At 43.5% G+C, this 26,176-nt stretch overlaps 1 protein-coding gene across 3 annotated transcripts; it reads left to right on the top strand.

The window, feature by feature from the left end:
* Steap2 (STEAP2 metalloreductase) lies at positions 1-25,202 on the top strand. Of its 3 annotated transcripts, none has more exons than XM_057758789.1 (5): positions 1-176; positions 12,260-12,781; positions 15,704-16,231; positions 17,571-17,735; positions 20,205-25,202. In XM_057758789.1, the coding sequence occupies exons 2-5, from the start codon at positions 12,293-12,295 to the stop codon at positions 20,490-20,492; spliced, it is 1,470 nt and encodes a 489-aa protein (XP_057614772.1). In that variant the 5' UTR covers positions 1-176; positions 12,260-12,292; the 3' UTR covers positions 20,493-25,202. The 3 variants fall into 3 exon arrangements, with proteins under 3 accessions (XP_057614772.1, XP_057614773.1, XP_057614774.1); XM_057758790.1 differs by lacking the exon at positions 1-176 and adding an exon at positions 482-596; XM_057758791.1 differs by lacking the exon at positions 1-176 and adding an exon at positions 712-831.
* Positions 25,203-26,176: the final 974 nt, after the last annotated feature.

Genomic DNA, 26,176 nt, shown 5'->3' with positions numbered 1-26,176 from the left:
CCCGCTCGCCCGGGCGACAGTGAAGGTCGGGGTCTGCAGTCTAACCCCTGCAGTCGACCGTTGCGAACGGCCTCCTGTCCCGGGGAGTTTGAAAATGCGGTTCCTGAAAGGGCATTTCTGATCATTCTCTTTCAAGGACACAATCGAGCCCGAAGAAAAAGCGCAGTTTCTTCGAGGTTTGTATGGAACAGAGTAGCTCTGGAGAAACGGGGTGGGAAGGGAGGGGGGGGCACTCTGCAAAGCCAAGTCCCCAGCGGCGTGGCGAGCGTCTCGGAGGCAGTGGGGTGTAAATGCGGGCTGGGTTCACCAAGGGCTGCTTGCACGGGGGTCTCGGCGAGAGCGCGCGCAGACGTGGGGACGGCGGCCCGGGGTGGTCCCTGGCCCTCCCTGCGCCCCGCGCCCCCAGCGCGTCACCGTCCCCCTCCCGCCCCCGCCTCTGCGCTCCTCCCCCTGCTCCTCCTCCCCGGCGCGGTCCGGCTGGGGGGCGGGAGATCGGCGGGCAGGAGGAGCGCTCCGTAGGCCCGGGAGCTCGGCCGGCCCTGGGCGCGTGGGAGCCGTGGCGCGGCGCTGCGAGGCCCGGAGAGGAGGGCGCGGAGGTGAGCGGGCTGGGGGACAGCCCGAGGCTCGCGGATCGTCCGGGGTCGCCGTGTAGCCGCATCCTTCCTCCGGGACTCGGCGGGCGCCGAGCTGGCCAGGTGGGAGGTGGGAGGGGTGCGGAAGGGCGCCCGTGGCACCCATTCCGCCCCCTTCCCCTCGCGGTCCTCCCGGAGCCCCCGGGTAGTCCTCAGGTCAGGCCCAGCAGAAAGGAGGCCAGGAGAGACCTTGTCCCAGGTAGGATGTGCCCGAAAGGGAAAGGACCCGCAGGTTACTTTTACCAGTCACTTTGGGTTGATGCAGCGCTTTTCGCTGTTAGGAAGCGCTGCTTGGCAAACAGGTAAATAATGCCAGCAGTGGCTTTGCTTATTGCTCACTAGTGTAATCCTGGTGTGTTCAGGCCATTTTGTGTTAGAAGTAATTGGTCTGTTCTTTTAGTGTCCTTAATTATCTCTGCGTCCCGTGTTCACCCTCGGCTGAAACTTGTTGAAAATTATGCCCTAAAAATCTTGTTCTTAAAATAACATAGGTAGATAAAGAGATTTTTTTTTGGGGGGGGGGTGGACGGAGGTTTTCATTTATTATCGCCACTATCCCGTGGACAGGATTGGTGCCAGTTTTATATGCTGGCAGATAATTTTCTTTTTTTTTTTCTTTCTTTCTTTTTTTAGATAGAAAAACTTTTTCTGTGCCACGTTTAATTATCGCTCCATCACTGTAGGTGAAATAGATTCAGACTCCTGTCCCACCTCACCCTCATGACTTGATTAGCCTCTAGTTCCAGGTAACTGCCCCACTGCTTACTAGCTTCTGTCTCCAATCTACCACCCCACCCCTTCGATCTCTTTAGTATTTCTTTATTTAGTTCATCATTTTTCTTTCTTTGGCACTGTACTTCTCCTCACACTTAAGATAACCTATTTGGAGGGGAAAATGTGCATCCTGAGTATTCAGCAACATCTGAGCAGCTACCAGACGGTGTGAGTGAGGTAGTGGTGGCGGCTGCAGTTTCTGCCTCCCAGCTAGTCCTTCGGATGGGGGAGAGAAAGGAGACAGTTTCAGCAGTGATTCGGTTAGCTAACTGTGAAAGATGAAAATGAGAAGCTTCATCTAAATTACTTTCATTGTGCCGGTACCGTGGAAAATGTACTTCTACTGAATGAGTCTAATTGTGTTTTAATACTAGAACACAACACAGATGAAGGCAGAATTTTAAAATGTTTATAAATGATATAGAAAAATGAGAATAACGATACACCAAAAGCTGCAAAGGCGAGGCCTGTGAGAAAAGGGGCAGGCTGATATCAGGAAGTACAGTGACTGCCTGCTCAGCTTATTCCCATGATTCTGAGGTAGGCAAGACACTGATGGCCTTGACACAGACACATCCCTTAATCTATGGGGCTCACAGAGCTTGACTCCCAGAAAAGAGAGGTCTGACCTAGAGGCTTGTTACATTTTCTTTGGCCTTGGCGTTTACAAAAATGCATTTAGTAACCAAGAATATTTATTGCATACGTAGTCAGTATGTGCCAGGCCATGTGGTGGCAGGATGGATGTGTGTGTGTTTGTGTGTGTGTGTGTGTAGTAAGCCAATGGTAAAAAAAAAAAAGCAAAATAAATAATTGTTTAACTCCCTGGGAACTTAACAAGGGTTAAAAGAGGATGGGGGTGGGCTGGAGTGAATCGTTCTGGTGACGAGAAGGTTCCCAGTATGGAAAAGTGATTCAGTCTTCTCTACTTCTGAAAAGGGTTCTGGTGCTGGGTAGTAGGAAATAAGGGTCACACAGGCAGAGGCTGTCACATCTGGGGCCATAGGTCACACAGTCAGGAAGGTGGTTGTGTCTCTAAGTTTAAGGAGCCACTGATGTTTTAAGGAAGAGAAGCATTTATGGTAGTTTATGTCTTAAGATGACCTTAGCTCTTGGGTGGAGAATGGTTGGGTAAAGGGTGGAGATAAAGATGAAGATAGGCTGACCGTTTAGAAAGTGCGTACATTGGTGACGCGTGCTTAGAGTGCCAGATCCTGAGGCAGGAGGATCTCTTGAGCCCGGGAGTTTGAATGGGGCGGAGGGGGGAGGGGGAGTCATACATATCTGCAGTGAGAAAGGATAAACAGCTGGACTAGTTGGTGTGCCAGTGCCAGTGGAGAAAGCTTACAGAATATCTTAAGGGGACTGTGCTTGGCGGCGCCTGCCTTTACTCTGAGCAGTGGCAGGCCGACCTCTGAGGCAAGGCCTGCCTGGTCTGCATAGCAGGTTCCAGACCAGCCAGGGCAATCCTGTGACCAAGACGTATGTTGGAGAACGGGAGTTTATATCAAAGATGAAGGAAAGCAAAGAATAAAGATTAACAACTGGTGGGAAATGGGACCAATTCAGTGAGGTGAAGGAGTTGAGAGGAGCAGAAGCAGGTCTATTGCAGGAAAAGAGTTGACCTTCGAACCTATTAAGTTTGAGATATCATGAGAAAGGCCATACCTATATACCCTTAGGCAAAAAGGATGGTCTCCAGGGCGGTGTGGGGTAGACTGGCCTTTGAAGAGTGAAGGTGACCATCAAGAGTGTATGGTAGGCCGGGTGGTGGCAGCGCACTCCTTTAATCCCAGCACTCGGGAGGCAGAGGCAGGCGGATCTCTGTGAGTTCGAGACCAGCCTGGTCTGCAAGAGCTAGTTCCAGGACAGGCTCCAAAGCTACAGAGAAACCCTGTCTCGAAAAAGCCAAAAAAAAAATGTATGATAGGGTCAATAAACTTGGTTGAGTTTTTTTTTAGCATTCTGTGCCAAGCTGAGTGAAGATACAGATAAAATGGGTAGCTGGGTTTATCGTAAGTTTTTACCAAGTGTATATGGTGGATAGTAAGAGTGGAGGATATTTTCAAGGAAATAACTCATTATACACAGTGAAGTCTAGACAGGATTTCGAGCCAGGAACTAGTAGATGGAGAATGAAATAGAATTCAAGGTCTTTAACAAAAGTTATTTTACAATAGACATAACAGTGTGAACATTTAAGCTGAGGTTCTTAGAAAGGCACTGGAATGTCTGAAATATGAGAAATATCGGAAAGTGAGTGACAGGTGGAGGCAGAGATTCATTGCCTTTTATGAGTAGCTCAAAAAGACAAGAGACCCTGAGCAGGGTCTCCAGGCAGGCCGGTGCAAGGCGGTGGTGATGCATGCCTTTGCTGCAGGACCACTGTAGCACACGCCTTTGATCCCCGCTCTCAGAGGCAGGCAGATGTCTTGAGTTTGAGGACAGCCTGGTCTACAGAGCGAGTTCCAGAACAGCCACCGCTCAACAGGGAACCCTGTCTCCAAAAACAAAAGCAAAACAACAGCACCACAGAAAGGTTTATCTCCTGGGATAATGAGGTCTTGAGAGGATTGGCAGCTACTCTGGACAAAGAACAGCATCTCCAGGAAAAGCAGAAATCTAGAAGTTAGTGGAGAGCAGGGATGTTAGGGAGAGGTTGCTAGGAGTTGCCTGTCGTCCTAAAGGGGTGGGATGTTTGCAGGATGAGTTAAGGAGGCTCGGGTATGAGCTTGTGAAGAATACAGTACCCCCATCATGTTTCTGGAGGGTTTCATTTTCTTGATAGCAATTATCAGATTGTGAAAATCACAAGCTATCTAAGGATAGCTTTTTCAGAATTTCAGTCATATAATAATTAATGTCCTAGACATTTTCATGCAGAATAAATTAGGCCCTGTTTTTCAAAATTAACTTAGCACAACTGCTACCATTTTGCTGGAGGAATGTCAAGGAATCCTAAACTGAGAATCCTTAGGGGCTGTCTTAGTCACTGTTCCATTGCTGTGAAGAGACACCATGACCAATCTGACTCTTACAAAAGAAAGTTGGGGGTGTAGGAGGGAGGGCCCGCTTGTTCATCCCAGCTGCCTGGCTAGCTTAGCCCCAAAATAACCACACAGAAACTGTAGTAATTAAAACACTGCTTGGCCCATTAGCTCTAACTTCTTATTGGCTAACTCTTACATCTTAGTTTAACCCATTTCTATTAATCTGTGTGTGGCAATGGCTTACTCTGGTGGCAGATCCATGGCCTCTCTCTGACTCTGCTTTCTTCCTCCCAGAATTCAGTTCCATCTTCCCAACCAACCTAAATTCTGCACTATCAACAGGCCAGGGGCAGTTTCTTTATTAACCAGTGAAAGCAACACAAAGACAGAAAGACCTTCTACACCATGGGGGCTTGCTTACAGTTTTAGAGGTTTGTCCGTTCTTACGTTATCTTTAACATGACAGCACACAGGCAGACATGGTATTGGAGAATTACCTGAGAATTATGTACCTTCTTCTTTAGGCAGAGAGAGACTGGGTCTGGGAAGGGCTTTTGAAACCTCACCCACCCCACCCCACCCCGACTCCACCACCCCCACATACACACTTCCTCCAACAAGGTCACACTGATATGAGCCTATTATTCAAACTACCACAAGGGCTTTGAGCTTACTGTTATTGCGTTGCCTTACTGTGTTAATACTCCCTTAAGTATTAAATACGTAGGCCACATTAAATACCCATATGAAACTTGAGATCTCAAGGAGCCTGCATGCTACTTGAAATTCTTTGAACTGGAACTCCTATAGTTGGTATTAAATATAAGGTAATGATGTAACATTTTATGTTGCTTCAAGACTTACAAAGAGAGAAGTTTAACATTTGGGAAAGATCATAGGAACCAAGTACAATTGCTTCTCATTTAACAAATATAATACAGACAGACTGAGAATCAAGATGGATCCAGAAGTCTACACCAATCCATTTACCTCAACAGCACAAAATTAAAACTTGCTATAAATGGAATAATTTTATCAAGTACTTTATCTATATTACCTTCAAGAAAATTAAATAAAAATTTAGGGAAGATCAAGACTCTTTTAGCTGAAGTGCCTCTTGGGCCAGCATCATGGCCATTACCCGAGAGCTTAAGAAAGACAGAAACCAGAGTCGCCCAGACTTGGACACTCTCGGAATCTGCTTCAGCAGAATCACTGTCCCTGTGCTCACATGTGCACTGAAGGTTGCCAGGCTCTCCACTCATGACTGGGTTTACTCAGACAAGGGCCCATGGAGCCTGGAGATCCGAGGGAAAAGCGCTCCCTCCTCATGGGAGGATAGGAAGAGTTAATATCAACAGAACACTTGGGATTTGGAGTGTTATGAAACAGGAACTCAGTGTCCTTTGTGGTGTGATGACACATTTTAAGGCATAGCATTGCTCTTCCCAGAAAGTGAAGGAAGATATTACAAATTAGCAAGTGGGGTTTCTGATGCGGCTTCTGAGTAGGGGAGGGGAACCGGCTGCATGCATAGTCTTCACCTTTTCTTATTAAGGGCAGCTGTTCTCTGGGTGGCCATTTTTCACTGTTGGAAACAACATGAAAATAGACACAAATGAGAATCAGCCAAACTGGCTGTCTCTGAACAGCAAAGGAAGTATTAGCTTGAATCCTGACCTTTTAGAGGTGCTTTTGATCCTGGAAACCTATTATTCACAACTAATGATCTCCTATAAAATTTCTGACGCCAGGCTCAACCCTCAGCCAATTAAGTAAACATCAGGATTGTTATAACAAATGACAAGGTCTTTTAAATCTCCCCAGTCACTCAGTGGAGCGAGAACTGAAAACAACTGTCTTGAGACCCTTGGGAGAAGAGGCAGTTCTGGGATTAGTTCTGCTTTCCTACCCACTAGTGGGACCCCCACATTGTACAACAGAGCTGAGACATAAGAGAGAGATGGAGGGAGGGAGGGAGGGAAGGAGGATAGGTGGATGGATGGGTGTATTGACGTGTCAGTGGCTTTTTCAGACTTTGAGGGATGCAGGATTTCTTTTTAAAGGGAGTTTGTAATTAGAGTGGGTGATGCTAGCTTTTGATAAAAATGGGCACACAATATACATTTACCCAAAGCTATTAATTTGTATAAATTAAAATGAAGCCATTCTTTGTGTAAATCACACCTCAGTCAAGGTGTATTTTTAAGTTCTGTGTATGCTTCAGTATTCACAATTTCATTGATTGGAAAACCCAGAAAACCAGTGCCTGTTTCATGTCATTGCAAAGTCAGCACCTGGTTGGCTGCTTGGGGCCGGGTGAGTCGGTACGTGGACCTTTGGTGTTGTGCTGATTCCTAACCCGACAGCACCCACCAGGAACACCTGACATTCATAGTTGAGGAAGCATTAGGGAGATGTTTTAACTTACTGACGAGGATCTGAGGGTTGACGAGATGCTGAGATGCTCACGTGCTCGATGAGGACCTGCGAGCCAACCCAGCACTTACGTAGAAAGCCGGTACTGCTAGTACTAGGGGGGCTGAGGCAGGAGGTTGGAACTGAGAGACCCTATCTTAAAAAATAAAGTGAACGTTGATTGAAATAGTCACCCAGCGTTGACCTTTAACCTCCACATGCACAGGCACCTACATGCACGTGAACCTCCCCACAGGTACCCACACACACGCATTCACACCTAAAACCTTTGAGAAAAAAAAATGTCTTAACTAAATTTATGGAATTAGATTTAACCAGAAATCCTTTTTTGTTGGAAATGTTCCTCAGATTAACTGAACTGTTTCATGAGCCTGCATCTGCCTTCTAAGTTTGGGGTTTAAAGTTGCCTGCCAGGCCCGGCACTTGATCTTGCTGACTCCGCCCACCACGTCCTAAGGTTACTATGTGTGCCGCTGTGCCCAGCGTCTGTCCTAGGAATTGCAATTCGGTGAACTTAAAACTTCGTGTGAGTGGCTCAGTATCTAGAAATGTCATGAGATCACGTCTACATCCAGTTAGTTATTGAATACATATTGAACCTAAGTTATTGAACACATATTGGACCGTGGGAATTTGAAACCGCTTTGGAACACCACTGCATTGGGAAATCGCACGCCTGCTTCAAGAGGAGCCATAGCCTTGACTTTGGAGTTTTCTGGCCATTTCTAAAAATGTTCAAAATCCCTAAATGAAACAAAAACGCTTTTATAAGCCGGGCGGTGGTGGCGCACGCCTTTAATCCCAGCACTCGGGAGGCGGAGGCAGGCGGATCTCTGTGAGTTCGAGGCCAGCCTGATCTACAAGAGCTAGTTCCAGGACAGGAACCAAAAAGCTACGGAGAAACCCTGTCTCGAAAAAAACAAACAAACAAACAAACAACAACAACAAAAAAAAAAAACCGCTTTTATACCCATAGAAATATGTTATGGCCCAAGAGTAAGAAGTTGGGTTCTTCTTGTTTGTTTAAATGTCAAGAGAATTTAGGGACTGTCTTAGCACAGGCTGAATTGCAATGGTTAAAGTCATCATCGAGTTAGAGAAAATTGGTTTGGGATATCTGACATTCCATTACTGGAATGTGCTCCTGCCTTTTGAGGATGACTAAGCAGATAACTGAGGGTGTGGCCTGGGGCTGAGTACAGGGTACCTTCCCTCTGGGGAAAGGCATTTTCTCCTAACAGCTACTGGGGCGTTCCTACGTGGAGCCTCCTACTGGCTATGAAAATTATGGCCCTTGGAAGCTTGGTAGTTTTATAAACCAATAAAATAAGGAATAGAGAAAGGGATTGTACAAGATTGCCAAAACAGACAGACAGCTGTTAGCATTACCCTTTCCTGAAAAAAGAACATTTGATACACAAAAGTAGGAAAGATACACTCCACAACGTGAAGGATGCTTCTTAAAGTGGAATAACTGAAAATCTCCTTGCTTTCTCTATGGATTTTTGTTGGTATTCAGGAGTCATAGCAGGTAAGGCTGAGAAAGCCAGATTCCCTTTGAGGCATGCCTAGTTTTAAACTAGATTGCATTTATGGGACACTCTCATCAAAATGATGCAGAAGTTATACGTGAATTAGGGAGTCATTTGTAATTACAAATTTATTATCTTTCACACATATAACATGGGGAACTGGAGAGATGGTTCAGTGATTAACGGCACTGCCTGTTCTTCCAGAGGTACCCAGGTTTAATTCCTGGCACCCACATGGTAGCTTCCAACTGGCTATAACTGTAGTCCATGCCCTCTTTTGGTATGCAGACATACACACAGACAAAACAGCCATACACATAAACAATTAATAAGTCTTAAAACAAATAAAACAGAGAGAGAGGAGAGAAAGCGTGAGTGTGTGTGTGTTGAAGTAAGGAAACGAGTACATGCTGACTGTCTAGGGTATGCTCTGACTATACAATTTAGTTTTTTATTCTAAGCTGATGAATTTTTTATTATACTTTTTATTATCGGTACATCCCGTCTCCTCCTAATGAGCCTGGATTCTGAGTGTGCGTACTGTGGCTTCCCTGGCTTTCTATCTCTTATGTACCGCGCACACGGGGGACCCGGATACATTTGTGTTGGGTCACTGCAGGGCAGATGTGCCTTGAATCTGTAACTGCATCCCTCCTTGTCGGCTGAGATGTGTGCTGTGGAGCTTACAGATGAATGAGGGGATGTCGTTAATAACCCATGTATTCACTCCAGAGACACCAAGGAAACGATCCAGAATACTAGATGAACGAATTACAGATGAGTGAAGTTTCTGCCCTGCTGTCTGAACGCCACATATATGCATTGCTTGTGCCAGATGGCCTACTCTAAGGTCCGAAAGGATAGGAACACACTCTTGGGCCCTTTCTTTTTGCCCCCCTCTACAAGCAAGACATATCTTCAAGGTGGTTACAGATTCCCTAGAAGGCACATGGCCCCTCACCTGAAGTTTGCCAGACGTTACTTAGAGAACATTCATGTTTCATTTTACGGTGTTAAAAAGTTCAGATCATTTGTTATGAGATAGCCCAAGCTAAGATAATTAAAGTTACTATTGTTTTTAGAAACATACAGATGACCTTTGGAGATGAAAACCAATTGCTACTTTCCCTATAGGTTTACTCTGCAGCCTCAGAATGAGCAGAAGTTAGAAGATTTGTTGTTGTTGTCTGCCTACAGAGTGCTGGGATGAAGAGCCCCGTGGGGGGTTAGAAGACTTCTATTTGAATTCTTGCTGGCAAATTGCTTAGTTCTTTGAGCTTATGCTTCATTTAGATGGAGGTAATATATGTTCTCTCTCCACCCGAGGATTTAACAAAATAATATTATGCATGAGAATACTCTGTGAAATGCACACAGTAGGTAATAAATTTAACCCCCCACATACACACACACACACACACACGCACACACACATATCCCCTAACCCTATAAGGAAAGAGTTTCATTATTTATTAGGTTAATTTTATTCCTAGTCACACCGCACTGTTAGGGTCCAGTTAGAACTTGTCATTAGGAACACTATGCGAATAAGGTCCAAACACGTTAACACAAGGGTTGCCCATTAATAGATACAAAACTTGTGGTGTGATGAAAGGCCACTGGTGACATTTTTAGGCTCTAAGGTATTTATATACTTCTTCACACCCTGATTTAGAGAGGTCTGAACTTGTATTAAAAACAGCAGATATGTCATTAATTTCTTTGTGTTTTATTTTTAATTTGAAAGGGCCTTAACATCATGATTATTAGTTTGGAAGGTTTTGCAGTTCTTACGTGAGGGCTGCTGTAGTGTATGCTGAATAGCTGGGGTTGATGGGAATCCCTGGCTCTCCGAGTGGATCTAGTAAGACCTTTCATCCTTAGGTAATGTGTATATGGGGGGGAGGGGGGGAGTACGTTGGTAATTTCACCCTTGATTTATAAATGGACTGAGTACTGGTTTCACAGCCTATGGTTCCTTTAACTTCTGATTCCTTGGGTATTCCGGGAATGTGAGGATGGCTTTGCAGTACGTGGTTGCCTAGGACGGTCTGAGAGTATAATCACCATTCCTGACTTAAAAGGCGTGAAAGGAGACGTGTAATAGATGTAAAGACGGGGAATTTTCCCCGCTCACCTAGGTTAGACGTTAAAATCAGTAAGTAATGCTGGAGAGTAGAGAAACAGCCAAAGAGTGCCACAGATGCGACCATGAACTGCTCCACCCTGTCCCCACAGCCGGTTCTCCGCTAGCGGCAGCAGCCGAAACACCCAGCCAATGGCACATGCCTTCCTCGGCATTCTGATCCTGGCTTTCCTTGTTCTCAGGCAACGCTGGACAAATTGATGGCATTTATTTCTGTCCCATCTGCAAATAGGCATTATACTAGCCCCTACTTCATCAGGGCAGTTGTATGGATTTGATTAACATGTAAAAATATCAAGCAGAGCTGGAACCTGTACTATTTAAGAATTAAGCAATATTAATATCAGTGTTGTCCTTCTAAAATTTAGTTTATGGATCTATTCAGGGTCATTGGGTATGATCTATTATTGCTAGGAGAGTTGAATTTCCCTATCTCCAAACATTTTATTTAGTAAAAAACGAAAACTGGAAAAAAAGTCCACGTTTCGAAACATTCCATTCAGGCCTGTAAAATCCATTAACTTCTGCAGTGATCTGTATTTGCTGTTAATGTGAATGAGATGGCACGGTGAGGGCAGATGGAGTAGCATTTTTCCTTCGAGCCATCAGCGACCCTGATGCATGGCTGTGCATCACTGATGCAGACATCTGACACAGATGTGACCCGTGCGAGTGAGCGAGTTGTTACAAATACAAACTTCAGTCAATAAAAAATAATCTGACAGCCCCCCCCCCCACCCCCCCCCCCCGGGGAGGGAAACTGCATCGTAGTCTCCAGAGCCAGTGGCTGGGAGAGAAAATGAGAAGACACACACTGTGTATCTGAACCCATAAACACGACTAAACCCTTTTACATAGGGAAGTGTTGTTAAGGCTTGTGGGGCAAATGATATGATGTCTATAGTATTTAATTATTCCTTTGGCAGGTTTTTGTTTGGTTTTTCTCTTTTCTTTTTTCTTTTTCTTATTTTTTTCTTATTTAAGACAGGGTCTCACTATATAGCCCTGGTTGGCCTTGGAACTCACCACATAGACCAGGCTGGCCCCATATAGATTCATCTGTCTCTGCCTCCTGAGTGCTGGGGTTAAGACGTGTACCACTATGCCTGTCTCTTCAATAGGTTTTGGTGCCTGTTTTTCAGCATAGTTCAAGTAATGGTATTAATTTTACTGTGGATTTTTTTATTTTAGTTGCCTTTAAAAAGTTGTAGTTAATCGGGTATACCAGATGGCTCATAGACTCAACCCCCCAAATGACGGTGCATTTTGGTTGTATAGTATGGAAATTTGTTTGATGGATTTTTTTTTTAAGTTATCTTTTGGTATCAAGGTTCTTTCCTTTGCTTCTGGTGTCATTTCTGATTTGCGACCTGGTCTGTTCAGCTCCTGCTCGCTAGAACTGTTTCTGGCAAACATGGGTGCGTCCATAGCCCAGCAGCATCCACACCAGTGTTTTAGAAATGCAGACTCACGAACCTTCCTCCAGACTGGCTGAGTGAGAATCCACACTTAAGGTTCCCAGGTTATCTGTGTGAACTCGTGAAGCCTCACCTAACTAATCACCTCTGTGTTCATTTCTCTGTTTAGAGATCTCTCGCTTCCAAATTGTGCTTGCTGTGTTCTGGGTTTTATAGCATGTCAAAATATTTTGCCTTTAGAGATGCAGAGCATAATTACAATGTCTAGAGGTGTCTTAGTGTTTGTCAGTAGGCTTAATTGGTGAACATTTTCTTTTCTCTCTTCTAGGACATTTCTGGAGAGCTTAGAAGCGTTTCTACCATGGAATCCATCTCTATGATGGGAAGCCCCAAGAGCCTGGAGACTTTTTTGCCTAATGGCATAAATGGTATCAAAGATGCCAGGAAGGTCACTGTGGGCGTGATAGGAAGTGGGGATTTTGCCAAGTCTCTCACCATTCGGCTTATTAGGTGTGGCTACCACGTGGTCATAGGAAGCAGAAATCCTAAGTTTGCGTCTGAATTTTTTCCTCATGTGGTAGATGTCACCCACCATGAAGACGCATTAACAAAAACAAATATAATATTTGTGGCCATCCATAGAGAACATTACACCTCCTTGTGGGACCTGAGACACCTGCTTGTGGGCAAAATCTTGATTGACGTCAGCAACAATATGAGGGTAAATCAGTACCCAGAGTCCAACGCCGAATACCTGGCTTCACTCTTCCCGGACTCGCTGATTGTCAAAGGATTTAATGTCATCTCAGCTTGGGCTCTTCAGTTAGGGCCCAAGGATGCCAGCCGCCAGGTATGTGTGGCCTTGAATTACCAAGTTCAAAGGCATTTGAGGGTTGTGGGAAAAGGACCTTTTCATTTTCACTCCAAGAGACAATTATGGGGTTGGAGAGATGGCTCAGCAGTTTAGAGAAGGTACTGTTCTTGCAGAGGACAGGAGTTTGGGTCTCAGCACCAACACTGGGTAGCTCACAACTCCCTGTAGCTCCAACTCCAGGCCTCTGAGGGCACCTGTTCTCATGTGCACAAACACGCACAACAGAACTTTTTAAAAGACTGTCAAGTCCATTTCTTATTTGGTGAGTGCTTGATCATTTTATTCTACGTGTTAGGGTCATGGACTCCATATTGAATACCTGCTACTACTATGACATAAGTGCCTGGACTTAAGTGAGAAAGATTTACTTTGCTCACAGTTTCAGAGGGCTCAGTCCATCATGCTGGGGAAGAATGATGGAGCAGAGCTGTTCATGCAATAGAGAGCAGAACGCAAAGAAAGGGTGACGCCACCAGCCTTCTGGCTCCCTCCTTTCTGCTTTTATTCATCCTGGCCCTCAGCCCATGGGATGGTTGACCCACCCTTCAGGGTGAGTCTTTTCCTCCCTGATTGACCATCACTGGAAATGCCCTCAGACACATCCGGAAGTGCACCTCGCCTGGCCTTAGTGATTTCAGGTTCAAGCACGTTGACAAAACTGGCCGTTACATTAACCGCTCACTTCAAGTCTGTCTGTCTGTCTCTGTCTCTCTCTCTCTCATTCCCTCCCTCTCCCTCTCTTTCTCCCTCTCCCTCCCTACCTCTCTCCCCCTCCCCCCTTCTTGCTTTCAGTTTTTTGAGACAGTCTCACACTTTGGTTGACACTGGCCTCCACCTTGTGGTGCTTTGCCAAAGACGGAGATTTACAGTCATAAGCCACCACACCCGACTCAAGTATTTAAAGCAGTACATGCTGTTCCCATCCCTCTGTGTCAGAGATCCGATCAGGGACCTGATTGTCGACCATACTCCCACTTCTAGAAACAGTTTTTCCTTTCTTTTTAAGGAACATATCCCGTAAAATTGGCAAATCTGAGCTCAGAGACAAAGTTGACATAATCCCTTGCTCATATTCATGATCATTTTAATTTTTAATGGGAAAAACTCTCATGGAACAGTGATTAAATTCAAATTCAGAATGAGCTACAAGCTCCATCATGACAAGAGCCAGATAATTGGTACTTCATCATGGCTGGATGACGAGCAGTCATCAGTTTTGAATGCTTCACTTATAGCTCTAGAGTTATTATAATATGTTATCATTTATAGGCTTTTCTCGGACAAGAAAAAGGGTCATTATAATGTTATTATTTATATTATAGACTTTTCTCCATGTAGGAAAAAAGGGTTTGTTCCACTATTTTACACCTGCAATAAACTAATAGGTTTTTCTTATTTCCTTGCTATAAAAGAGTTCCCATTTTGGAAATCCATATTTGTTTAACAGCACCGAGTTTATCATTAGTTCATAAAACTGGCTACCGTCAGCTGAGAGTCAAAACCTGAAAGCTGAGCTCCATATTGACTCCTTCGTGTAAACTGGTTTAGCAGGCAAACACTTCCATATGGCCTTGTTCAGAGCCTGTGCACAGACGTCTTCAGGGTATATCTGGAAACTTGTTTTCCTCAAACTACACCAGATGCTTTGTATCAATATTTTTCTAGCTCTGAGTGAGATGATCTTCCTGTTCATAGTAGTAGCTCACTCTAGCACTGAACTTGCAGCAACAGAAACCTGTTGAATTTTTTACTATATCACAGTATCAGAGGGGTTTCAAAGCCTCCTCACCCTACCTGTGACATCATTAGAGTTCCTGTAGAGATGACGGCCTCCTCACCTTATCTACGACATCATTAGAGTTCCTGTAGAGATGACGGCCTCCTCACCCTACCTGTGACATCATTAGAGTTCCTCTATAGAGATGACGGCCTCCTCACCCTACCTGTGACATCATTAGAGTTTCTCTATAGAGATGATGGCCTCCTCACCCTACCTGTGACATCATTAGAGTTCCTGTAGAGATGACGGCCTCCTCACCCTACCTGTGACATCATTAGAGTTCCTCCTATAGAGATGATGTGTTTATTCTTAGACAAATGTAGACTCATGATGTTTAAGGCAGTAGCCTGACAGAATCATCATTTTACTTGTGAAGAATTATCAAAAAAAAGGAAAAAGTTTTATATGCTCATCAATAAAACAGTGTACCTGGAATTAATTGTTTACAGAAACTCAATGAATTGACCTCTCAACCTAAAGATAAATGTTATAAGGAGTCCGGCATCACGACACAATTTGAGCCCGTGCCCATCTGCACGCTGGCTGGATCACTGTGAAGGGCAGTGCTTTCCGTCGCTCTCTGAGGCAGAATCTCTACATTCCTAGAACTAAAAGGTGCCCACAGAAGCAAGGAGATCCAGCCTCACACTTAGAAAGCTGGGTTGGGAGGAGATGGCCACAGAGTTCTTTGGGGAGGGGTATGCCTTTCTTTACAGCTACTGCTGACCCACGTGCCCCAGAAAGCAGACCTTCTCCAGCAACCTCCCTCTCGTGAGAACCTCTTTGCACCTTCTGGGTTGCAGCTAGGTTCTCTGCACTTTTTCATCATGGGGTAAAGACTTTTGTGCTTTTATGGCACTGTTCTAAGTCTGTCTTTTAAGATACTAATATATCTAACCATAATGTGGTACTTTTGATTAATTTATTGTTAAGATACTGTTTTAAAACAATACCTATGGTAGTATTTATCTGTTTAATAACTTACAGGTAATAATCCCCTTTTCTCATCTTCATTCTCTGGCATCGTTAGCAGTCATCAAACAATGCACCACAGATAGAGGACAGTTTGCGACTTCTACAAACAGCGGCAGTAACAAGCCTTTTGGGCTTTCTTACAGGTCTATATATGCAGCAACAACATCCAGGCTCGACAACAGGTTATTGAACTTGCCCGTCAGTTGAATTTTATTCCTGTTGACCTGGGATCCTTATCATCAGCCAAGGAGATTGAAAATTTACCCCTGCGACTGTTTACTCTCTGGAGGGGACCAGTGGTCGTAGCCATAAGCCTGGCCACATTTTTCTTCCTTTATTCCTTTGTCAGAGATGTGATACATCCATATGCCCGGAACCAGCAGAGTGACTTTTACAAGATTCCTATTGAGATTGTGAACAAAACCTTGCCTATAGTCGCCATTACTTTGCTGTCCCTGGTGTATCTGGCAGGCCTCCTGGCAGCTATGTATCAGCTTTACTACGGCACCAAGTACCGCAGATTCCCACCGTGGTTGGATACCTGGCTGCAGTGCAGGAAGCAGCTGGGACTGCTGGGCTTTTTCTTTGCTGTTGTCCATGTGGCCTACAGCCTCTGCTTGCCGATGAGAAGGTCAGAACGATACTTGTTTCTCAACATGGCTTATCAGCAGGTACTGAACATGCTTGTTACTCATCTGGCTCTAGCAGCCTACCTTAGGAACTGTAAAATCTGAGTTAAGACAGTGTGAATTTATATGTACTTCACAATGGCATTTTTCTCTGGTGGATATTTAGGGAGCAGAAGTACTGTTTTTGTTTTTTTGACACAGGGTCTTTCTATATATCAGCATATGCTGCTCTTCTGGATAGCTGGGCCCGGTATTGGAGAGGAGTATGTTTTGTAGGGGTTGTTTTGTTTGAGACAGGGTCTCACTATGTAGCCCTCACTGACCTGGAACTTGCCATGTAAGCCAGGCTGGTCTTGAACTCACGGAGACCTGCATGCCTCTGCCTCTTGAGTGTGAGGATTAAAGGAATGAGCCACCACACCCAGTGGCCAGAAATTTGGCTAGAGCTTTTTCAACACAGAAGCTCAGGAGCTCTTTTGTGATGATGGTGGGAGTAGCTTTTTTTTAAATATGACTATGCCTTGTTGACTGAAACTGGACAGAGTTGAGATGGTAATAAGAATGTGCTTTTTCTCCACCAGTAGATACACACTTAAATCGAATCTTCAGTGGAAAGAGTCCAAATCTTAACTTATGCCCTAATTATATTCTCTATAGGTAAACAGATAATACTAGAAGTATTTACTGTGCAAATTGCCAGAAATTCACAGTTAAGTCAGACTTGATTAATATGCAGTAGCAACATACGGGTAGGGTTTGGAGAAAAATACTGCAAATGGAAGAAGTTGGGAGTTGGGAAGGTGTGTCAGTGAGTCGTTCAAGTGGACCGAGTTCAGCTTCACACAACCTTATCCTGAAGCAATTTTGGTTTCCAGGAGAGAAGGGTTAAGAAGAAAGAGGCATCGACACTGGGTGAAGAAGAAAGTAGTGTAGACTCCCTAGTTAAAAGTCGTAGAACATACCCCAAACATCAGCCACATGTATATGAACCTGAAAAAGCATCCTGGCATCTGACTACAAAGACTTCTTTTCTGTCACTTGAGAACCAGTCAGTTGGTGTTCCATGGCCTTGGGCTCAGGGCCTCTGCAGTAGTGACTCAGTTTGGACATGATGCCATAGGCTTGTTCCCCTCTTTACATCCTGGAAAAGGTGGGGGTGGGGTCTTTGTCCTGTTTTGATTTAAAACTCTCTCTCCCCTTTTCTACATGGGGATAATACCAAGAGCAAATTCTCCACAATGGTTCCTTATGCTGAATGAACACTATTAGTCTTAAACATGGTCAGAAGTGGCCTGGTTCTTTTTAGGCCAAGAGTAAGCCGTGCGTAGAATCCGCTAATAGTCCGTGAAGTAAAGGAAACTCACATTTCTTTTCTTGCTAGGTTCATGCAAATATTGAAAATGCCTGGAATGAGGAAGAGGTTTGGAGAATTGAAATGTACATCTCCTTTGGCATCATGAGCCTGGGCTTACTGTCCCTCTTGGCAGTCACTTCAATCCCTTCAGTGAGCAACGCCTTAAACTGGAGGGAATTCAGTTTTATTCAGGTATGTGGGGTTTTGTTTGGTAACACATCGGACAGCATAGAATTTCACTGTTAAGTTCAATGTTAAATTTGCTCCATCTAAAAGGAGTGCCTTTGAGGTCATAGCTGCCCATCCAGTTCAGGCAGCACACATGGCTGGAGGCCCGACTATATATCCTGGTTAGAAACAGAAAGGCATCAGAAGGACATCAGAGCAGTGTCTGTTATGTTATGGAATAAAAGGAGAGAAGTGGGCTTAGGTCAAATTTAATGTTCAAAGTCAATTTCCTTTGATTTATTTTTTAAAAAAGGTTTACCTCGACGAGCGTTTTGGTCACGTGTTTACCTGTGTAACATGTGCATGTCATGTTCACAAAGGTCAGAAGATGTCAGATCTACTGGAATGAAGGTTTGGACCAGTTGTGAGCCACCTTGTGGGTATTAAAAATCAAATGAGGTCCTCTGAGCCATCTCTCCAGTCCCGAAAAGTCAGTTTATTATTAGTGAAACGAACTCACATGCACATACGCGATCACAAACACAGTTAAACTGGATAATGCTGCTAATGGGTTGTGACAGCCAGCTGCATCTGTGGGTCTCGTTAATGTTTTACTATGTCAGTCTTAAATCAATGCACAAGAAATCAAAGAACACTTGTGTTCTTTAAAAGGTAAATGTTAGCCTCCATTAATATCTGTATACATACTTTAAATATATATAAAATTTGGATTCTAGTGATATGGTCACAATCTGTACTTTCTGATCCAAATGGTGTATAGCACAATATATACAATATACATAGTAGAGTCATTTGACCGTACTGTTTTATTTTGTTCCTTGCCTAGCGATATGTTTGTCTGTTTTTTCTTTTTCCAGAGGAGCAGGGAGGTGTTATGACAAGGTTTCTCTATGTGGTATTGGCTGTCTTGGAACTTGCTCTGTAGACCAGGCTGACCTGAAACTCAGAGAGATCTACCTGCCTCTACCTCCCCAGTGCTTGGTTGCTTAAGGAAAATTTTTTTTTCTTTTTTAGGTTTTTTGAAACAAGGTTTCTCAGTAGCTATGGAGCCTGTCCTGGATCTCTCTCTGTAGACCAGGCTGACCTCGAACTCACAGAGATTTGCCTGTCTCTGCCTCCTGAGTGCTGGGATTAAAGGCGTGTGCAACCATCGCTCAGCATGAGGAAATTTTTAAAGAATATTTTTATATATTCCTTGAAAGAGCCAAGATGTATTTTTCTTATATCTGCTCTCTGCTACTTCCTTCCAGCTCACCCATTTTTCACAGTCATGCAAAAATCTTATTCAAATCAAGGACAATCCTTGTCCGAATTCATTTTCTCCCTTTGAAGAAAGGAGACTGGGCAGTTTCCCAACCCCTAGTTACACACCTGAAAGAAAAGAGAAGGCTTTCTGATGGGAGTTCTGGCCAGACACCCATCATCACAAAGCTAGACCACGAGTTGCATCTTGCCTTCTAGGGACCGACATTTTCCTAGTGAACTCAGATATTACATCACTATACTGATGGGCTGTTAGTTTTCTGAGCTGTAAACTAGTTGTCAAAGTAAGTAACCTTAAACATAGTCACTTAGAGAAGTGAAAGTAATCTCTTAACCTATAAGATGACTGAATAAACTGCTGTTTTTAGTCATCTAATTTATTGTGGTCAGTACCCACATGCTTGAATTGCTACTAGTCTTAGTAAATTTTCTTATCAACTAGTATCCATATAAGACCATTATATGTGTTCTCAAAAGATCACTTTTTGGTATTTAATTATATTTGTGCACATACCTGTATGTACCTATACACACATTGTCGTGGTTTTATACACAATAGTGGTGGATAACCCCCATCACTATTTTGCTTATTTGTTTGTGGCAGAGTTTCGCTGTCTAGCCCAGGCTGGCCTCAGACTCACGATGTAGATCAGGCTGGCATTGGATTTGCAATCCTCTCTCCTTGTCCTCCCTCGTGCTGAGGTCGCAGCCATGCGCCACTGTGACAGCTGCAAAGCATTTGGACACCATGCACATCTTCACCACTAGAGAAAAGCTAGACGTGCTGATCAGTGAGCCCAGCAGCAGAATCAGCCCTAAATAAATAAAACAACATAAACCAAAATATAAAAGGTACGGTTTATGGTTGAATAAATTTGGGATCAGAGTAATCTACACAAAGGCATGATTATACATAGCCATTCAATAAAACATTACACAATATTAATGATATGCTTTTATTTTTAATGGCATAGAAATACTTGTGTTAACTAGACTGACTAATGAGACTATTCAGTGTGTGCACTGTGGTCTGATATGTGCAAGACTGGAGCACTGCAGATAAGTGCTTATGAAATTTATGAAACTGTCTTAAATTGCTTAATTTAAGTGATGATAGCAGGTCAGTCCCAAGATTAAAACATAAACAGTGTATCTGCATAGGTTGCTATGTGGAGAGTAATGTATCTCCTTTCCTTCCTCTGCCTCAAGTCTACGCTCGGCTACGTCGCCCTGCTCATCAGTACTTTCCACGTGTTAATCTACGGATGGAAGCGCGCTTTTGCCGAAGAGTACTACCGCTTTTACACACCGCCAAACTTCGTCCTGGCGCTTGTCTTACCCTCGGTTGTAATTGTGGGGAAGATGATTTTACTCCTCCCATGCATAAGCCAGAAGCTAAAAAGAATTAAAAAGGGCTGGGAAAAGAGCCAGTTTCTAGAAGAAGGCCTGGGAGGAACAGTTCCTCATCTGTCCCCAGAGAGGGTCACAGTGATGTGAGGAGAAGGGGTGCTCACTGACACCGCTCCCACCTCCGCTCATGCCGTCATGTGCACCCCCTCCACGCTCCCTGTACGTGGACTGTCTGTCTGCTGCAGTAGGAAACCTGGAAGCGAGGTGTCAGCTGAAGGGGGATAGGGTTTTCTCCAAGTTAATTTTTATAAGTGTCATATTTTGCCAACATGAAATTTTGTAGCCCACATGTATTGTTCCAATCTAGGAATATTTTCTTTTGTGCAACCGTAACGGAATCATTATTTTAACTATATTGCACAATCAGGCAGAAATATTTATAGTTGATCATATAGAACATTTGGAATGCTTGGCAAACCAGCAGAATCTGAAACTTGTAATATTACTGAGTGGGTATACTTTTTCCCTGAGGCTAAAGATTTTAATTATCACCCAGTTTAAGAAGCAGAAATGCATAATTATGTATGATTGAGGGACACACCATCATAGTATGTAGGGTGCACAGGAGCAATCGTATACTTTCATCAGATGGGACTGGAAAGATGCCATCAATTACACGAAGCCGCGAGAGAAAGTGAGCACACACACATTAAAGACAAACCTGAAATCGAAGTTAAAGTGCACTGCAGGCATGGAGTGGACGCTGCTAATGCACAGCTCCTGAGAGCTTTGTCCTCTTGTGTTACAGAGCAGTGTCGTTTTCATAGCTGCGTCAGTCAGGGAAGACTCAGTGACTTGGTTCTCAAGCTGTTGTTTTGAGTGGAGTTCCAGCCCCAGGAACTGTAGCACTGTCCTTCACTGCAGTGAGTGCCAAGTTTGCACATTGCACGTCTGTGCGTCTTTGGCCTGTCTTCTGAGTGGGGTTTTACTGGTGTTCACTGAGGGAATGTGGCATGGTTCTGAACATGTGTCTTGTTCCCTTTAGTATTTACAACAAATCTATGAAATGGTTATGTTATCTTTGTTTTACATATGGGGAAACGGAAGGGTAGAAAAGCTCAGTTTGCCTGAGGCCCCACGGTGAGTAGGTGGCAGGGGAGCAGTCATGGCCGGATAGTCATCGTGCAGAAGCCGTTGCGTTATGAGACCTCAGGATATACAACCCCTGCCCCATCTCCATGCACTGCATTCATGATATCAAGCGAGATGTTTCCATTCTTGTATAGCCATTGGCAGTCTTTCGAGTATGTTGTGTGCATCAAAAGATGCATAGATATATGTTAGTCCTAGTTTTATTATTGCCTGGGAACCCACAATAGTGCGACACCTCCCTGTGCAGTGAAGGGCTGTGCGGGGAGAGGATCCTGGCAGTGTGGACGAACTGCTGAGGTCCTGCAGCTCTTCAGACATTCCCATCCGGCGGCCATGTCCTTTGCTCTTCCTGGGAAGTCTTCCTGCTTTCACTACCATTCATTGGGAAGCACTTTATGAGCATGCACGACAACAGGACAAGTGGCTCATTATAAATCTACTCCAGAGACATAGAAGCTTATAGATTATTCATAAAATTTCTCAGTACTAGTCTTCCAAGTGTGAACTGCATTTTGTTCAAACTTTGGGATATACCACATTTTCTCCATTTGTTCCTTATGTATCATAGTACAAAGTTAGAAAAGAGATGTAATTATGTGTATTCTTCCTAAAATTGTACCATTTCCAAAGTTACCTACTGACCCGAATCCAAGCATCAAAAATAAAATGACTTATTTTTGTGGAACCTGTCTTTCCCTCCAGTGTTTTTCTATTCCTGCACTGCTAGTCTGGGAAATCAGCCACTGCTCTTCAATGGTGAACTGTAATATTGAACACCCCATTTTCATTATATTGATCATAATCATTAATTCTTAGTAGGAATTCAGTATACTGATGGCTTTTTAACAGTAAATACCTACAAGCTGGGTGTGGTGATGCACAACTTGAATCCCAGCACTCAGGAGGGAAGCGCAGGCAGATCTCTGTGAGGGAGGGGTCAGCCTGGTCTAGAGTGAGTTCCAGAACAGCCAGAGCTCCACGGAGACTGTGTCTGAGTAGATACGATCATGCATATATACCGATACTGTCATGAGCTAATGGAAGTAGCAATGTGTTTTCAATCCTTGCTTACTTCTTAAACTTCACTCTAAGACAATTTAATGTGAAAATACAATGAAATATTTTTAAAAGTTAGATGATTAACTACATTGTTATGTATGTTAGGTAGCCCATAATATAAAGTCACTGCTGTTATACATACATAGGACTTTGGGGAATATAAAATTACATAAAGGCTACAAATATATTTCAAATGACACTTTTTCCTGGAATGCTACAAACAATGAAATAATTTTAGTTCTAGAATAAGTGTAATGCTGTCATTACATTTCTAAATGCTTAAAGGCCTCTCTCACAACGCATATCTGTTTATTGACTTTTGGTTGCTTAATTTACTACTTCTGTAATTTTTCTTTTTATGAATTTCCCCTAAAGGCATTTTTCTGGCTTCAGAAGTAGACTGAATCTTGTGGTTGACAAAACTGAGAAGGTGGCAGGAGATGAGTATTTAAAGAGCAGGCCTAGTGAGGCGTCTCGGTGGGAGCCTGATGGCTGACTGTGTCTGCCCCCCACCACGAATGTGGGGTCGGCACTGCTCCTACGAGCTGTCCTCGGACATGACATGCACACCCGTGTTCTCGTCTCCCTCTTGCTGCCTCTGTCTTTATTTCTCTCTCTCACACACACACAAAGTAAAGGAAATACAATTTTAAATTTTTAGGGGTGGAGGTTTTAAAGAGGAGCAAAACTTTGTTTACTTACGTATGGTTTGAGAAGTATGAGTGAGAAAATGGGAATGTAGAAAACATAATCTGTCTTAATCCTTTGTAAAGACAGTCAAATAACTTTTCCTATAAGGAAAAAACTCATAACATGTATCATGCTACTTAGCCTTTCTTCAGATTTCATGTCTCCTTTATTAGGAATATTTAAAACCACATTTTAATATAAATGTAATCATATTAGCATCTTTTTAAAAAGAAAATATGCTGAAATTTACCTCAGATAATCTACATGAGATTTTGATTTAAATTTTAAAACACAGAGCATGAATAAAATTATGATTATTTATCAGAAATAATTATTTTGTATAATACAGAAGGTGGCTGATGAGTTCATGCTAAACTACCTGATTATTTTCTTATAAATTAGCGTAACTTCAAGTTGACTAAAGAATTTTACTTTCAAAATTAATTTGATAATGATAAAAATATGTTCCTACTTACATTCAAATTATGAAAATGATTTTTTATTCACGAATATATTCAACCTGATGTACATAGTGAGTTCCAGGGCAGTCAGAGCTATATAAAGAGACCCTGTCTCAAAAATCCTATATATGCATACTTTTTCTATTATTTATCTCTTATGTAATATGACAAAAGTCTTCATTTCAATTTTTATGCCATTAAGCTATTTCGTAATTATTCTATAGTGTTCCCTCTCCTAATGAGGTTTATTTATAAAATTTAAGTATTTCACATGGCATTTAAAATATGGCTACTCTAAATGTATTCATAACTCTACTGTAAGCAGCTGATTATACTGTGTCAGTCTATGAAGTGCTGCTCCGAAACGGGCAAGCAGAGTAAAATAGAAACTGCTTTGTAAATTCACGATAAAACAATATCGCATGTGTGACACACCTCAGCCCCGTGTTACAGTCGCTCACCCCTGCACGGCGCAGAACGCAGTAGGACAAATCCTGGCATATATTCAATCTTTGTAATTACCTGAAACAAAAGGGTAGTGATTCCGTCCTGAACGTCACAGGAGCTAACAGGTTCTCCCGTACTTTTGATGCAACAGAATTGTGAAGTGTTTAATTTCCCGGGGTTCCAGTCCTATGTTGCTAAAACAGTGATTCTGTTGAACCCAACACGCATTCTAGGAATTGCTGGGCTGACTTTTCACTTTACAAATCATCCTATTTCCCCAGCACAGATCCACAGTGAAGGCAGACCAGGAGACTTCCCAGTCGCTTAGGGTTGCTCCTGGTGGCTGGATGAGCTAAGGTAACTCACAAAAGCAGGTACAATGGCCTACTTGCAGGAAGCATTCTCACAGGGATTTGCTTCGGAAGATCTTCACAACTGTGCGTGTTGTTCCTTTGCGCCTGCTTTCCCCACTCCAGAGCTGCTGACTGCTGTTCACACCTCTTGGAGCATGGTGTCCTTGTGACTGGTCCCTGTGTTGAGTGCTGGCCTCTGAGGACTACCAAGGAAGTGGCATGTGTTCTTTATGGCCCCTTCTGTCTGACTAATGAGGTTGCGGATAAACAGCTGTCCCCAGAGGGTCAGGGCAACACTCAGAGGCAGAAGCAAGGCTACTAGAAAACAGACAACTCCCTGCTTCTTCCTGTGTTTAAACAATTCTAACTTTGACTTTCTGTGTTCTGAGAAATCTAAATTTTATCCTTTCCCAGTCTTTGTCACAATATTAATTTAGCATTCTTGAGTAGGTTAGATTTGTAATGATGCTTTCAAAAGATTTTAAATAATAATGAACAATTTACATCAAATTAATATTCTATTGTTAATCATACTTTTTGCCTTTTTCTTTCATTAGCAATTTTGTATTGGCTTGTATGATTTTCTTTGTACAAATTTTCCTTGTAAGTTGTATTCATTTTTTGCTAATGGCCTGTGTCCTATAAAATATCGTTTGAACAAATTATGTGCCATAATTTTGTCATATTCTCCTAGATATGCCTTATAAACATTTCAATAAAAAGTATTATTTAATGTTTTAATTTTGCTTTTTTATTCTTACTGAGTAATTTAAATATTTGATAGGATTCATCTAATATTTTGATCTTTGATTTTTTGAAATTTATTCTTTTGTCTTTCACATCATGCCTTCTGATCCCACCAATCTCCCCTCCCCCCGCGCCAAAATAAAACAAAATAAAATCTGAAAAAGAAAGGAAGGGGAAAATCCTGTCATGGAAGCCGCAGTGTGACACAGTGAGTCACGCGGTAAACCCCTTTATCTGTCCATATTTGTATGCAGACATTTATCACAAAGACTCATTTGTCTGGTTCAAGCCTTCTAGTCTCTGCTACATCCTCGACACTGGGCCCCCACTAGGACTCGTCCTGGGAATCCAGTTGCTGCCCTTTGAAGATCCTGCAGCCCTGGGTCCACAGGACCGACACCCCACACCTCCCCCCTCACCTCCCCGCCACACCTGTGCTCTAGCAGATCACAGAAGGGGTGGATGTTGAGGTGGGCTACATATAACCCTGGTTCTGGGAGTGGGTGCTTAGTTGCAGGGTTGGTCAGCCCACCAGCTCTCCCATCTTCGCTGCCAGGGTGAGCTCTCCAGCATTGCCCTGCCTAGTTCACCTTTTGCAGTGATGAGTAAGGGGTGGGGTTGGTTCTCCTGCTTTCTCACCCTCAGGGTCGGCAATTCTCCCACACCAACACCTTCAGGGCCAACTCTGTGTTGCCCAGGTGAGGTATAGGGGCCGCTCTCCCCAGTGTTGCACTTGATGAGAGGAAGGAAGAGCTCTCCAGCTCTTATGATCTCAGGCCCAGCTCTTCCACCTGTCTCAGGCACTGATGGCCAGTGGGAGGGGCATCTCTCTCCGCCCATAAAGGGCAAGTGGGAGGGGCATCTCTCTGCCCATAAAGGGCAAGTGGGAGGGGCATCTCTCTCCCCCCATGCTGTCACATAA

This window comes from Chionomys nivalis, chromosome 26 (genome assembly GCF_950005125.1).
Source record: "Chionomys nivalis chromosome 26, mChiNiv1.1, whole genome shotgun sequence".
In the NCBI taxonomy this organism is placed as follows: domain Eukaryota; kingdom Metazoa; phylum Chordata; class Mammalia; order Rodentia; family Cricetidae; genus Chionomys; species Chionomys nivalis.
Note: the sequence above shows the minus strand (reverse complement) of the source record. Positions and strands in the feature narration are given on the sequence as shown.